The sequence below is a fragment of the Rhinopithecus roxellana genome, chromosome 19, assembly GCF_007565055.1.
Source record: "Rhinopithecus roxellana isolate Shanxi Qingling chromosome 19, ASM756505v1, whole genome shotgun sequence".
Lineage (NCBI taxonomy): Eukaryota > Metazoa > Chordata > Mammalia > Primates > Cercopithecidae > Rhinopithecus > Rhinopithecus roxellana.
Genome location: NC_044567.1, coordinates 41,826,183 through 41,840,846, shown reverse-complemented (window position 1 = coordinate 41,840,846; position 14,664 = coordinate 41,826,183). Strand labels below are relative to the sequence as shown.

The 14,664-nt window shown below is 38.4% G+C and overlaps 1 protein-coding gene across 6 annotated transcripts in view; it reads right to left on the bottom strand.

Annotated features, from left to right (window-relative positions):
• AP2B1 (adaptor related protein complex 2 subunit beta 1) overlaps positions 1-14,664 on the bottom strand; it is a 141,022-nt gene that overhangs the window by 65,953 nt on the left and 60,405 nt on the right. For all 6 annotated transcript variants that reach the window (XM_010385198.2, XM_010385204.2, XM_010385199.2 and 3 more), the window contains exons 13-14: positions 11,889-12,148; positions 4,902-5,094 (exon numbers count right to left, since the gene is read on the bottom strand). In XM_010385198.2, coding sequence (XP_010383500.1) covers positions 4,902-5,094; positions 11,889-12,148 — 453 coding nt within the window. The remainder of the gene's footprint in view (positions 1-4,901; positions 5,095-11,888; positions 12,149-14,664) is intronic.

The window sequence follows — 14,664 nt, the reverse complement described above, 5'->3', positions numbered from 1 at the left end:
CCGAGATTCAATTATTACTACAGTGATCCTCGCAGATGTCAGACTCATGAGCACATAACACATATGCAAGAGTTATACACATGGGCATCAGGTCACCTCCCACACTACACCAAATCAGAAGGATCTGCACATTGAGAAAAATCACACTACTCAGAACGAGCAGTTTCTTAGATTAAGTACCAGAGTCATAAAACAAACCAACCAACCAACCAAAAAACTCCACATATATGGCTTCCAAAAGAAACAAAAAGCCCAAAAAACTACTTTGCAAGCCTATACCTAACTAGTAAACTGTCATGCTCTACATGTAGAGCAGGTCAACTACATAAACTACATTACTTGAATTTACTCCACATCAAAGCAATAGTTCAGTTTGTACTGACAGATGGAAGAAACTATCTGTAGAGTACAAGCAAAAGAGAATATGTTGAAATGCAAGCAAAAAATAAGGATGTTCCAGTAAGGAGACTAAAAAGAATAGGTAGAAATCCATTTTTATCCAAGTCTTGAGATGAAGAGGCATTCCATTCAAAGACGACTGCTTTCTTTAAAAAAGCATACAAGAATCAATCACCTGGGGAGCTACAGTATGTTTACTTTCTTTACATCACAGCAATGGCCCCACCCTAACTCCTCTTTAAAGAATCACAAATGTTGAGAGTCCCTATTATTGATGGAAAAAGGCCATAGCTTTCAGGAATGTTGTGGCAAAGCATTTCTGACTAGTAATAATAACAAATAAATAATAAATTGATAAGTATTTCCTGACTAGGACAGTTCTATTAGGTTGGAGCAAAAGTAATTACTTTTAATGGCAAAAATCGCAATTACATTTGCTCCAACCTAATAGGAAAAGGTTACAACTCACTAAATCTTAACCCTAGCCAAATTTCATGAGTGTGACAGTAAAAGAAGATGAAACAGAACAAGATCTAAGGGAAGATCACCAGGCTATGAAAAAGGAAGAATAAAAATATCTTCTCATGAATATCAAGTTTTAAGATAGAAGAACAGAAAATGGTTAGACAATCCAAAATACAAAATGCCCTCGATTTTCGGTCTCCAATTATGGCAAGTGAGCAAGGATAAAAAGGACCCTGGGACTGAGCAACCATATCTAAATTGGTCAAATTCAACTTCCAGTCAACTTCTGACACGATGGATAACCTCACAGAAAATCATAACAGAAAAATATTCAGAGGGAAAAAGAACAAAGGTGAAGTCAGAGATATCTGTTTTTGTAGGAAGTGCCAAAGAGGATCTCGAGAATAGGATTCTTTTGTGGCGGTCACTGTCTTGGCTTAGATAACAGTTTTTAACATCTCTACCTAGCTCCATTTGGAATTTCATTTGGTTTAGTGTTCTCAACCCTGGCTGCAAGATTAAAATAACACAGGTAATTTTTAAAAAATAGCAATGTCTAGGTCCTGCCTCCCAGAGGTGTTGTTTAATTACTCCTGGACTCAAGTATTGATAGTATTTTTTTTTTCTTTGTAGTTTCAATGGCTAGAGAGAGAGTATTTTTTTTTTTAACTGGTAATTGTGTGGAACCAATTCTGCAGATAGAGTTGAGAATCATACAGTTATTAGGAACCAGGCAATACTTTGTTAGCAGTACACCACTGACCTCTATGGGTGAGGTTCTGTTAGAAACCCATGATAAAAGTAGTACCAACAGTCTAGTGGCCTGGTTGCTAGCCTTCCTGAAATGATCACTGAGCTAACCTAAATGCTGCTTCCCAAATCACCACACAATTCTAAACATGGCCATATTTTAAATAGGAGTTTGGGTTGAATTCTACCACTCCTAGCTACACTAGTCTCCCTACAAGGCAAAAGAAAGAGCTTTAACGAAATAATAAGTTTCTTGCCCTCTGAATTAATTTAAGGGAGAGGAGGAGCCCTCTTTCCAGAAGTCTGCTTACTACTGAAGAGAAAAAGCGCCAGGTGTGGTGGCTCATGCTTGTAATCCCAGCAAGCTGGGAGGCTGAGGCAGGTGGATCACCTGAGTTCAGGAGTTCAAGACCAGCCTGGTCAACATGGTAAAACTCCATCTCTACTAAAAATGCAAAAACTTAGCTGGGCGTGGTGGCGGGCACCTGTAATCCCAGCTACTCAGGAGGCTGAGGCAGGAGAATCGCTTGAACCTGGGAGGCGAGGTTGCGGTGAGCCAAGATCACACCACTGCATTCCAGCCTGGGCAACAAGAGCAAAACTCCATCTCCAAAAAAAAAAAAAGCAAATAAAAAGACAGAGAGAAAAAGGGGCATCTGATATCTGAGCATCTAGGTAGCTATAGTTCAAACACTAAACTGAAGTGGTTCACAGTAGTCACCAGATATTCTATGTCCTTAATGTGCAAAATGTGGCCCATGGACCAGCAGCTTCAGCGTCACCTTGTTAGAAATGCAGACTCGAGGTCTCACTCTAGACCAACTAAATCATCTCTCCTAGGCTCAGTGTGCTGGCTCACCCAGCACTTTGGGAGGCCAAGGCAGGGGGATTGCTTGGGCCTAGGAATTCAAGATGAGCCTACGCAACATAGTGAGAACCCACTTCCACAAACTAAACTAAACAAAACAAACCCTCTCTTGTACAAAATCTTTAGGAGATTCACAGGTATATAATTTATTTTGAGAAGTACTCTGTAAGGCAAGGATGCATTCAAAAAATGACTTTGAGGATTAATCTTCTCTTTAGATAATTTGCATAAGAACAATCAAAGCATTTTAAAAGTCCACTGCTGCCTTAGAAACTCATCTTCCACACAGCCAAATTTAGGTCTTCCTTGTGATGTTCTCGAAAAAGGAACCTTGATTCTCTGAGTAAATATATATTTAACCACATACGGATCCAAAGCAAAAATAAGGGCTTTAATTTCTTCTCATCTTGATTTCTGGGATATCTTTCAATCTCAGAATAAGCTGAAGAAAAATGCACTGTAAACAATTTCTGGGCTATAACACCAAGGATACCATTTTAAATCCCAAAGTCAGGAAAAGCTAAAATTTAGAGTTACATAAAAACATAACCGGGCCTATGTAGCAAAAGTTGCATATTTAGAAATCCGATTAGAAAAACAACAACTTTCCTATCCCTGAAAGAATATCCCTCATATAAAAAAAAGGAAATAGGCCTGTGTGTAACTTTGGCTACTACAAGCAGGTTCTAACAGCTTTTCCCTTTGATACAATACTTGCAGGAACTCTAATGCAGATGACTGGGCAGCTATGTAAAATATGATGACAAAACCCATTGGTTTTGGAGTTGGCATGAGCTAATACAAAGTCAAATGAAAATAATATGTCTCTTTTTTTCTATGCTTATAGTGGGTCAGGTAGGATTCTGGTCTGGCAACATTAAAGGCAGGGCCTCTTTCTCCCCTCTATTCCTTGAACTTAGTTTGTTTCTCATTCTTAGGTTCAATGAGTCCATCATGTAGTAAGCTTCCCCACCAGGGAATGTAATAAACTTGAGGAGGATGCAATATTTAACTTGTGGTTGATATGTGAACAGAAAGGAAGAGCTATTTTAATTTTATAAGGAATGCTTAGGAGCCTCCATGAATATTTAAGTATTTGTCACTCTCCTGAGTCTATAAGGAGGCTTGACAGCAATGTAAGTAGAATCATCATATGAGGAAGCTATTCTGTTTATATAATGTCAGTTTCAATCATTAAAGATATGAATATAAAAAGTATTTGCTTATATGCCCAAGAAAGACAATAGAAGTGCTCCTTTGCGTCAATATAAGCTGGAGTTCACAGCTTGGTCAATGTATAAATTCTAGAAGCAGTGATTTTCCATTAATGAAATGCACAACCCACAGAGATATGACTATAACCCTATTTCCTTACACTCTCTGCCAGCCAAAAAGTAAATGAACCTCTAATGGCTGGTATAAACCCCAGATACAAAACTGCTCATAAAGTAGAAGAGAAGATGTCAGTATATGCAGCATAGAGTGCAGTTGTTTTGTATCTGTCATCTCTGGGAACATATATTTTCATATCTAAGCTGTCAGCCCTCCAATGATATTGGTAAATAAATCGTTGTTGGGCATCTTTATAGTCATTGGGTTGACAAAAATCTCTTTTGCAAGGGTCTGCTAGAAAAGCCTCTCTAATTTCATCACAGTTTAAGGCAGTCATGTGATAGACCTGTTATTTTTCTGGCCTTCTCTTCATAGATTGAAGGTCACCCTTAAAATTCATTTATCTTGTACAGAAACAAAAAATAATTTTGGTTCCCATTGGTGGCAAATGTTCACAGATATTCTGGATTTTGGAGCCTTTTAGTATTAGAATCCTGGAAGCTAATTAAATTGGAAGTATGATAGAATGGAGTAGGTGGGGAAGAAGGGAAAAAAAGAACCAATCAAGCAGCCCTTTCCAACTGTAATAAAGGTACATTTTACTTAAAAAAAAAAGGCTGCCTCAAAACCTTTCAGAATTAGGGCATAAGTAAATAAAATATAAAAAAGGCAAAGGTTTGAAAGCCTCAAAATAGGATGATTTGTGTGAGGTCACTTTAATGTCATTCAGGTCAAAAGGAGAATTGATGTGGGCTATCCAGAGTTAAGAGCTAGGAACAATAATAAACTCTGGAAAAGATACTAAATGTTAAAATTGCTGAACAATAGGATGGTTAAATGTCAAAAGTTCTATTTAGAGGCAGGACAATGAAATAATCCCTTACACCTGCAGACATACCCCATTACCGACGATGAACAGTATTAATTATAATTTTGCCTTACTAAAGACAAAAAATCCTGTCCTTTATCAAAGGACATTGCTGCGCATCAAGGAAAGATCTAGTTCTAAAAAGCTGAATAATTTAAAACTCTCTAGCATATCAAGAACTAAAAATAACCAAAAGAACAAGGGAAGAAAGATGCTTACCAGACTATCTAGTCCTCCTCCTAGGAGATCCACCGCTCCCATCTGCATGGAGGACACCTGTGGCACATTGACTGGGGGACCGAGGTCAAGATTTAAAAGATCCCCTAGAAGATCACCTTGAGAGGGGATAACCTGAGGCTGTTCCAGATTCGTTGCAGTGGTAGTGCCAACAGGGCTGTCACCTGCATCAGTGCTAAAATCACATACACATAAAATGGAGAAAAGAGAAAAGTCAGTTTCACCTAGGACATAATATGGCAACAGTAGTTAAACATATAGCTATATATAACTATCAAATACAAGGGGGAAAAAAACCCTCTGATTTTATAACCATTTGTTTATGCTCATGAAGAGATAATAGCAATTCTTATTTTTATCAAATACAGTTGCTAAAATGAAAATAAATTATATGATGTAAACCTTGTCAGTTATATAATATAATTGGTCGATTTTAATTAAACACCTATGAGGGAACACTGTAAAGAGAATTGTATGGTTCTCTGTAGAAACTGTAAAATATATGGTTCCTGCCCTCAATGGCTTACATACCAACAACAAAAATCAGCATTTACAAAATGACTAAAAAGCAAGTTTACTGCGTAACAGCAGAAACATGTACTGTGTGCCTGCATAATTGACAGGATACGAGTAACACAACAAAAAAAGCTTCTCGGAATGGTTTTATGAGGAACTACCAGAGAGAAACCTCCAAAGAGGAAGAGAAGGTTTGTACAAAGGCACAGAAATGAACAATTTGACTTTAGGGGTGGTAAAAAAATTATATTGGCAGGAGCAGAGTTTGGGATTGGTAAAATTGGGGGAAGAGAGAATAAGGAAAATAAAACTTTGAAAACTAGTCTAGAGAGCTGATTTTTTATAAAAGAAATGCAGAATCACTTTTATTTCTTGAACAAAGAACAGAAACTAAAAATAACATTAGAGGAACATTATTCTAGCACCTGTGTGTATAATGAACTGAAGTTAGGAGAATGGACATGAAGATCAGCTAAGAGTAATCTAAACTGCTACAGTTATCAACTATGTATGAAATAATAAAAGCTCAACAAGCTATAAAAATAAAAAGAAAGTGGTGAGTTCCAAGACATTTTAAAAGGACTAGGTAGGAGAAATGATGATCTTTTCAATAAATGGTGCTGGGTTAACTGCACAGTTATGTGGGGGAAAAATGAACCTTGGCTCCCTATAATCCACAAGGTAAACAAAAATTGAGATAAATCAGACATAAATGTGAAAGGTAAAACCCAGTTGAAAACCTAGAGTAGCATCTTATAAGCTTGCAGGAGATAATGGTTTCAACAAAAAGCAGTAGCCACAAAAGAAAAAAAGTAATAAACTGGATTTCATTAAAATTAAGAACATGTCTTCCAATGACACCATTAAGAAATTGGGAAAAGATATTCTCTACAAACTGAGAGAAGATATTCACAACACATATACCTAACAAAGGACTTGCATCCAAATTATCTAAGGAATTCCTACAAATCATTAAGAAAAAGACAAATCATTAAAAACAGGCAAGTCGCAAAACAGGATACAGTAACGTGAAAATGTGCTTAGCAACTTTACTCATCAGGAAAATGCAAATTAAAACTATAACAAGACACCACTATACACTCACCAGAATGGCTAAAACTAAAAAGATCAATAATACCAAGCAGTGCTGACAATGTAGATCACCTGGGACTCATACAGTGCTAGAAGGAGTATACACTGGTACAACTACTTTGGAAAATTGGCAGTCTGTGTCTCCTACAGCTAAATAGAAACCTATTCTATGATCCAGCAATTCTACTCCTAGGTATATGCCCGAGATAAATACATATATAAGTCTACCAAAAGACAAATACAAGAATATTCATAGCAGCCAAAAACTAGAAATAACCCAAAGGTGCAACAGAAGACATAAATAGTATATTCATGGAACGGAATACCACACACCAATAAAAAGGAGCAAACTACTAAAAACACAGATTAACCTCACATTATGTAGAGCAAAAGACACAAGACATGGAAGAGTAAAAACTGTAGGTTCCATTTATATCACACTCAGGCAGAGACAAAATGAATCTATAGCGATAGAAATCAGAACAGTGGTAATCTCTGGAGTGTGCACACTGACAGTAAAGGAACATGAGGAACCTTCTAAGGTGCTGAAAATATTCTATATCTGATCAGGGTAGTGATTATATGAGTGTATACATATGTAAAAATTCACTGAACACTAAATGCTAAGATTAGTGAACTAATCTATTACTAACAGATTGGACTAATCTATTACTTAATAGAAGCAATAATGTTAATATAAGTAACATGAAGATATTCTCCACTGCATAAGCTTGCATCAGACCAGAATAATCCACTGATAGCCTAACATTAATAAACAATATAATAAGCACCCTATTATTTATACTGTTAATCTGACACAGGTATGCTCTAAGGAAAGATTACAAAAAGTACCCAGCTTGTTTACCAAAAACATCACCTCTAGCATTACCAGTATGAGAGGCACTGCCTGCCCAGTGACATATGTTCAACGGCCGTGGTATCCTGACCAGGCAAAGGTCAGGCAATAACCTTAATGCTAAAGTTATTATAAATTAGATGTCAATTTAAAAAGTAAAATTCCCACCAAGAAAATTCCAGGTTCAGACGGCTTCACTGTGAATTCCTCCAAACATTTAAGGAAAAAGTAAGACCAATCTTACATAAACTCTAAACGAGACTAGAGAATGGCAACTGAGAAAATCTGAAAGTAGGTTAGCCTGCTTATTGGATGATATTAAGTCATTATGTCCAATTTTGTTAGGCTTGATAACATTGTAATTTCAAGTCTTTATCTGTTAAAGATACCAAGTACAGTACTTACAGGTGAAAACATAACGAGGTCTGGGATTGGATGTAAAATATTTGAGGCATCTCAAAAACAACTGTAGGGGCAATAAATGAAATAACATTGGCAAGATACTGATAACTGCCGAAACTGAGTGATAGGTATATCCAAGTTTGTTATACCACTCTATCTTGTATATTTTAAGATTTACATGATAAAAAATAAAAAACAAAAAACAAACAAACAAAAAAACAGCCAGGCATGGTGGCTCACACCTGTAATCCTAGCACTTTGGGAGGCCAAGGTGGGCAGATCACCTGAGGTCAGGAGTTCGAGACCAGCCTGACCAACATGGTGAAACCCAGTCTCTACTAAAAATACAAAAAAATTAAAAATTAGCCGGGAGTGGTGGCAGGCACCTGTGGTCCCAGCTACTCAGGAGGCTGAGGCACAAGAATCACTTGAACCCAGGAGGTAGAACTTGCAGTGAGCCAAGGTCATGCCACTGCACTCCAGCCTGGACAGGGCGAGACTACATCTCAAAAAAAAAAAAAAAAAAAAAAAAAAAAGTAAAAAAACACTGTAACAATTTAATTAATAAACAAATGTTTTCTTTTAAAAAAGCCTAGGTAAGCTTTGACACAAACAAAAACTAAGAAGTAAAAGATTAGTTACACTTCTAATAATCACAGGGGAATCTAGAAGGATGACAGGAAAACTTTTATGCGCAGTTCTCAATTCTGATAAAATAAGTAAGAAAAACAAGTAGAGAAGCCTGACAGAAACAAGGGACTGGGCTGGGCATGGTGGCTCACGCCCAGAGTCTCAGGGTAGAGCACTGGGCTGGGTAATTCAGAACCTGTTCATATTCCAGCCGGGCGCGGCGGTTCACGTCTGCAATCCTGGCACTTTGGGAGGCCAAGGCAGGTGGATTACTGAGGTCAAGAGTTCGAGACCAGCCTGGACAACATGGTGAAACTCCAACTCTACTAAAGGCACAAAAAAATTAGCTGGATGTGGTGGCACACGTCTGTAGTCACAGCTACTCAGGAGGCTGTAGCAGGAGAATCTCTTGAACCCAGGAGGCAGAGGTTGCAGTGAGCCAAGATTGAGCCACTACACTCCAGCCTGGACTATAGAGTGACAGTCCATCTCAAAAACAAAACAAAACAGACAAACAAACAAACAAAAACAACAAAACCAAAGGACTGGCAGTCAGTTAGAGAAGTAAGCTTGGTTAGAAATTCACATACACATCTCAGGTGAAAACATGAGGGTGGGGGGCAGTGTAGGGTGGTGGTAAAAGCAGGGGATTAAGTGTTGGCTCCAGTAATTACTAGCTGCATAATTTCTGGCAAGCAACAACCTCTGTGAGACAAAATTTCCTCATCAATAAAATGGTAACAATATCACGGAAGCATAAGGTTTTATTAGAGCAAGAATCAACTGAAAACATGGTCTAACTGGTAAAGCTCTGTAATATATTAGTGGTTAGTGGGTAATTTCCCTAAGGGAATATGTAGAGAAACACAGAAAGAAAAGGTTCAGATTGAACCTTTTGATACAACCAAGATCAGTAACCAGAGAAGAGAATAAACATGGAACTGCAAAGATTAATGACAGAAATACAATCTAGGAAAGCTGATTTACAAGGAAAAAGTGTCCAGGAAGTCATGATGAAAAGGCTTTAAGAAAGAAATAAAAAGGGGAAATGATTTCATACACCTGGCAAGAAATACATAAAATCTTTCATAGAGTATTCTCTATACATGAAATTCTGTCATCTTCTGACATATACCATTTAGAAAATGTGACAGAACACATGATTCTATCAGTATATCTAAAAAGAAGGTAGAATAGGTATTCTGCACATATTTTTCTTCACTCTAATGGAAAGGAATGAATAATATGAGAAGTGAGTTCAATGAAAAGATATAAATGATCTTACAGATTCTACAAGAATATGATACATCATTATTATACATCCTTTCTCAATGGAAAATATAAGAAAATTAATATAAAGACATTTCCAACTTTAAGAGAAATAACTGCATAACTGTCATCAAAGCAGTATTTTTTAAAGGTGAGATTTTTCCGAATTAGACAACTATTTACTACTTCACCCCCATAAAACAGCTGACAAGTATAAGCATAGTAAGCAATATCCAAGTAAAAATCACTTCTCTCTTTCCCAGGTGATTTTAAAAGACCTAGTGAAGTGAGCATTTTTAAACTTCTAGAAGATGCAGAATAAGGCTTCAAAGTGTTGCTTTGTTTCCTATGAGAGGTGTATCACTTATTAATCTTACATTGCAGAACAGAGCTAGGTAATGTCAATACTAATACAGACATGTCATTTGCAGCAACATATCATCCCCATTTATATCAAAAGATTTTCCTTGTATTTGCATTTCCTTTAAAAACACAGAACATGCACAAATGGACAAAAAGGAGATTATCCAAAAAGGAACCACAAAAGAAATTGTGAAGATAAGAACCTAAAGGCTATTAATCAGACAAAGGCCTTATGTAAGACACTTTCTTTTTAGATAACTTAATGTTGGTTCTCTCCCTGCGTTTAAGAAAGGGTTGTTTTTGTTTCTTGATTCATTTTCCCACTTCCATGTGAGGGTTAAAAGTTATCAGGAGGCGGCCGGGCGCGGTGGCTCAAGCGCCTGTAATCCCAGCACTTTGGGAGGCCGAGACGGGCGGATCACGAGGTCAGGAGATCGAGACCATCCTGGCGAACACGGTGAAACCCCGTCTCTACTAAAAAAATACAAAAAACTAGCCAGGCGAGGTGGCGGGCGCCTGTAGTCCCAGCTACTCGGGAGGCTGAGGCAGGAGAATGGCGTAAACCTGGGAGGCGGAGCTTGCAGTGAGCTGAGATTCGGCCACTGCACTCCACCCCGGGCGACAGAGCAAGACTCCATCTCCAAAAAAAAAAAAAAAAAAAAAAGTTATCAGGAGGCTAGATACAAACACAGTTACAGAGGGAAGTTACAACAGAAAATCTGTATCTACATCGAAATTTGAAGCACAGACTGGGAGAAATTCTTAGAAGTTAAATAGTCTCATCTATAGAATGTTAAACATGCTTGCCTACAAGGAGAAATACCCTAACTTACTATAAGGACTAATCCTTATGAAGCTCACATCTCCTCTGGATTAAAATTATAGCACCTGCTGTAAAACCAAAGATTCAACTCAATCATGAAAGATTAATAATCTCCTTGGATGTTGCTGTTTCTTTTTCATTTGTCTGTATCCACAGTCTATTTACATAGAGCCCAAAATGTTGACCACACCAATTTGTAAAGCAATAAATACTACACTTTGGCCATTCACAAAAACCACTTAAACAATAATATACATTAGACAATGGAACAAGACACTCATTAATAAAAGCCCAATTATTCTAACTACTCTGGAAGGAAATCCTACTTTGATCAAAGTCTATTATGATTGATGAAGGAATCAGATTCTGAAAAGATTCTGAGATACCCATTATAAGAGTTTATTAGAGTGTTTCTTCTCCCTAATTAGAACTTTAGGACAGCTACAAAGTAAGAGCTCCATGTTACCCGAGGAGAGCCTGTTCATATCAATTTCCTTGTTGATATGGCCAATTTAAAAAGGTACAGGTAACTGAAAAACTAAGTCCACACAGAAGTCAGGCCTTTTTTTAAAATAAAACAATACTGAAATATTATTTCATTAACAGTTTTACAGCATAAGTTGTACCTACTAACTTTCCATAAGGCTCAACAAAAGCTACAGTAAAGGGTCAAGATGGCTAAATGTATACACAGGCTTTTTTCCAAGTTTTCAACTACGGGATTATTTCTATTCTCTTCTTACCGCAGACTTAAGCAACTTTCAGACTTCATCAATTTAGAAGGTCTTCACCACAATTTTCTAAAGCCATAATGTATTCCTAGATTGGAACACAGAGGAGTCTTTCACCCATTGTATATGTGGTCACTGGTATTCAGTTGGAGCTCCCTGGGGTGGTACAGTAGCAGGTTTGCAAAAATGTACAGCAAGTTTTTTTCCAGACTATAAAAGCATAAAGAAGACCAACTCTGTCTAAACAAGAGTCATTTCTCACTCAAAGACAGTTCACACCTTCTTACCTCCCATGATGAATTGGCAAGTGTTTACGATGAATTCCATGACTTCCTTCCACAAAAGCATTGGGAGGCTTATGATACACAGAGGCCAAAGAACCAATGTGGCAGATTAGCTCATCTAGCAGAGTTGGCTCAATAAGGTCCGTCTCCTCAGAGATCAGTGGCTTCTCAGACAAGACTACTTCTTTAGCCGTGACAGGGTCAGTTGAGAGAAGGCGCCAATAAATATAGCCCCGGTCTCGAAGGTCAGGATTATCAGAATCCTAAGGAAAAGGCAAAGGCAAGGAGGTAGAGATGAAACTGTTCTCCATACAGAAACCCAAACTGCTGGATTTATCAACCAATGCTGTAGTGATTTATGCAGACCGGGTATTAAGAAGATATTTCAGGCTGGATGTGGTAGCTCATAGCTCATACCTGTAATCATAAGACTTTGGGAGGCTGAAACAGGTGGATCACTTGGACCCAAGAGGTTGAGATCAGCCTGGGCAATGTGGCAAAACCTTGTTTCTACAAAAAATATAAAAAATTAGCAGGACAGCTGGGCGTGGTGGCTCACGTCTATAATCCCAGCACTTTGGGAGGCCAAGGTGGGTGGATTGCTTGAGGTCAGGAGTTTGAGACCAGCCTGGCCAACATAGCGAAACCCCATCTCTACTAAAAATACAAAAATTAGACAGGCTTGGTGGCGTGTGCCTACAATCCCAGCTACTGAGCAGGCTGAGGCAGGAGAATAGCTTGAACTCAGGAGGCAGGGGTTGCAGTGAGCTGAGATCATGCCACTGCACTCCAGTCTGGGCAACAGAGTAAAACTCTGTCTCAAAAAATAATAATAATAAAAATAAAAAAATTAGCAGGGCAGGGTGTAGAGCCGCATGCACATGTAGTCCCATCTACTCAGGAAGCTGAGAGAGGAGGATCACTTGAGCCCAGGAGGTTGAGGCTGCAGTGAGCCATGACTGCATCGCTGCACTCCAGACTGGGCAACAGAGTGAGACTGTCTCAAAAAGCAAGCAAATGTGTTAACTCAATATGGTTCTAATGTAGTCATAATTCTGTAATCTCTAATGTTTCAAGGGATGTAACTATAAATTAAGATGGGTTAATCCTAAGACTCAAATTCAAACAGAAATAAGGAATAGAAAAATAATGTTTAATCTGGCAAAAGTTAACTGGTTGAGACGGCCTTAGAACATAAAAATTTTTTAAACTAGGGCCAGGCGCGGTGGCTTATGCCTGTAATCCCAGCACTTTGGGAGGCCGAGGCAGGAAGATCACCTGAGGTCGGGAGATTGAGACCATCCTAGCTAACACAGTGAAACCCTGTCTCTACTAAAAATACAAAAAATTAGCCAGGTGAGGTGGCACATGCCTATAATCCCAGCTACTCGGGAGGCTGAGGCAGGAGAATCACTTGAACCCGGGAGGCGGAGTGCAGTGAGCTGAGATTGTTCCACTGCACTCCAGCCTGGGCAATAAGAGCAAAACTCCGTCAAAAAAAAAAAAAAAAAAAAAAAAAAAAAAAAAAAAGAATGTTTTAACTGCTATAAATATTAGCAGGCTAATTAATAACATGTATCTTACATATATTGTACCCATACCTTCTTCCTTCATGCAAATATTAAGTACCTCCTATTGAGACACTGGCTAGGCCCTGGAAATAAAGAGGTAACAATACACTGCCTGACTTTAAGGAGCTCACATAATATTAACTATTTCAATAGAGTATGAAAGGTACTATTACCTAAATAATCAAAAACTGTTAAAGAGAAGACATAACTGCTTCCAAAAGGAGTGACACTTGAATTTGGTGGTCTTGTTTTGTGCTATGGTGGTTTTTAAATAATTGTATACATGTTCATGGTTAAAAAGAAATTATTGGCCGGGCACGGTGGCTCAAGCCTGTAATCCCAGCACTTTGGGAGGCCGAGACGGGCGGATCACAAGGTCAGGAGATCGAGACCATCCTGGCTAACACGGTGAAACCCCGTCTCTACTAAAAATACAAAAAATTAGCCGGGCGAGGTGGCGGGCGCCTGTGGTCCCAGCTACTCGGGAGGCTGAGGCAGGAGAATGGCGTGAACCCGGGAGGCGGAGCTTGCAGTGAGCTGAGATCTGGCCACTGCACTCTAGCCTGGGCGACAGAGCAAGACTCCGTCTCAAAAAAAAAAAAAAAAAAAAAAAAAAAGAAATTATTACCAAACATACCGCATCACAATTTATAAGTGTATGACATAAAAAAAAAAACTCCCCCAATTATCCAACCCTTCTCCATCTCAACTCCCAATCCCCCAAATAGCCATGATTAGTAATGTGGTGTGTATCTGTCCAGATGGGACACACACACTTATGTCATATAAAACCAGTTTCATATTATATATACTGTTTTGAAGTTGTTCTCCATGTTGATGTATACAATTGCACTTTTCCACTGTAAGGTCCACTGCACCATTAAATATTAGTCCCCTACTGAGGGACATTTAGACTGTTGCCCGTTTTTCCTTTTCTACCTTTATTATTGTTTGTTTGTATGTATGTATGTATGTATGTATGTATGTATGTATGTATATATGTATATATGTATTTTGAGACAGAGTCTTGCTCTGTCACCCAGGCTGGAGTACAGTGGTGTGATCTCAGCTCACTGCAACCTCTGCCTCTTGGGTTCAAGTGATTCTCTTGCCTCTGTCTCCTAAGTAGCTGGGATTATTGGTATGCACCACCACACCCAGCTAATTTTTGTATTTTTAGTAGAGACAGGGTTTCTCTATGTTGGCCA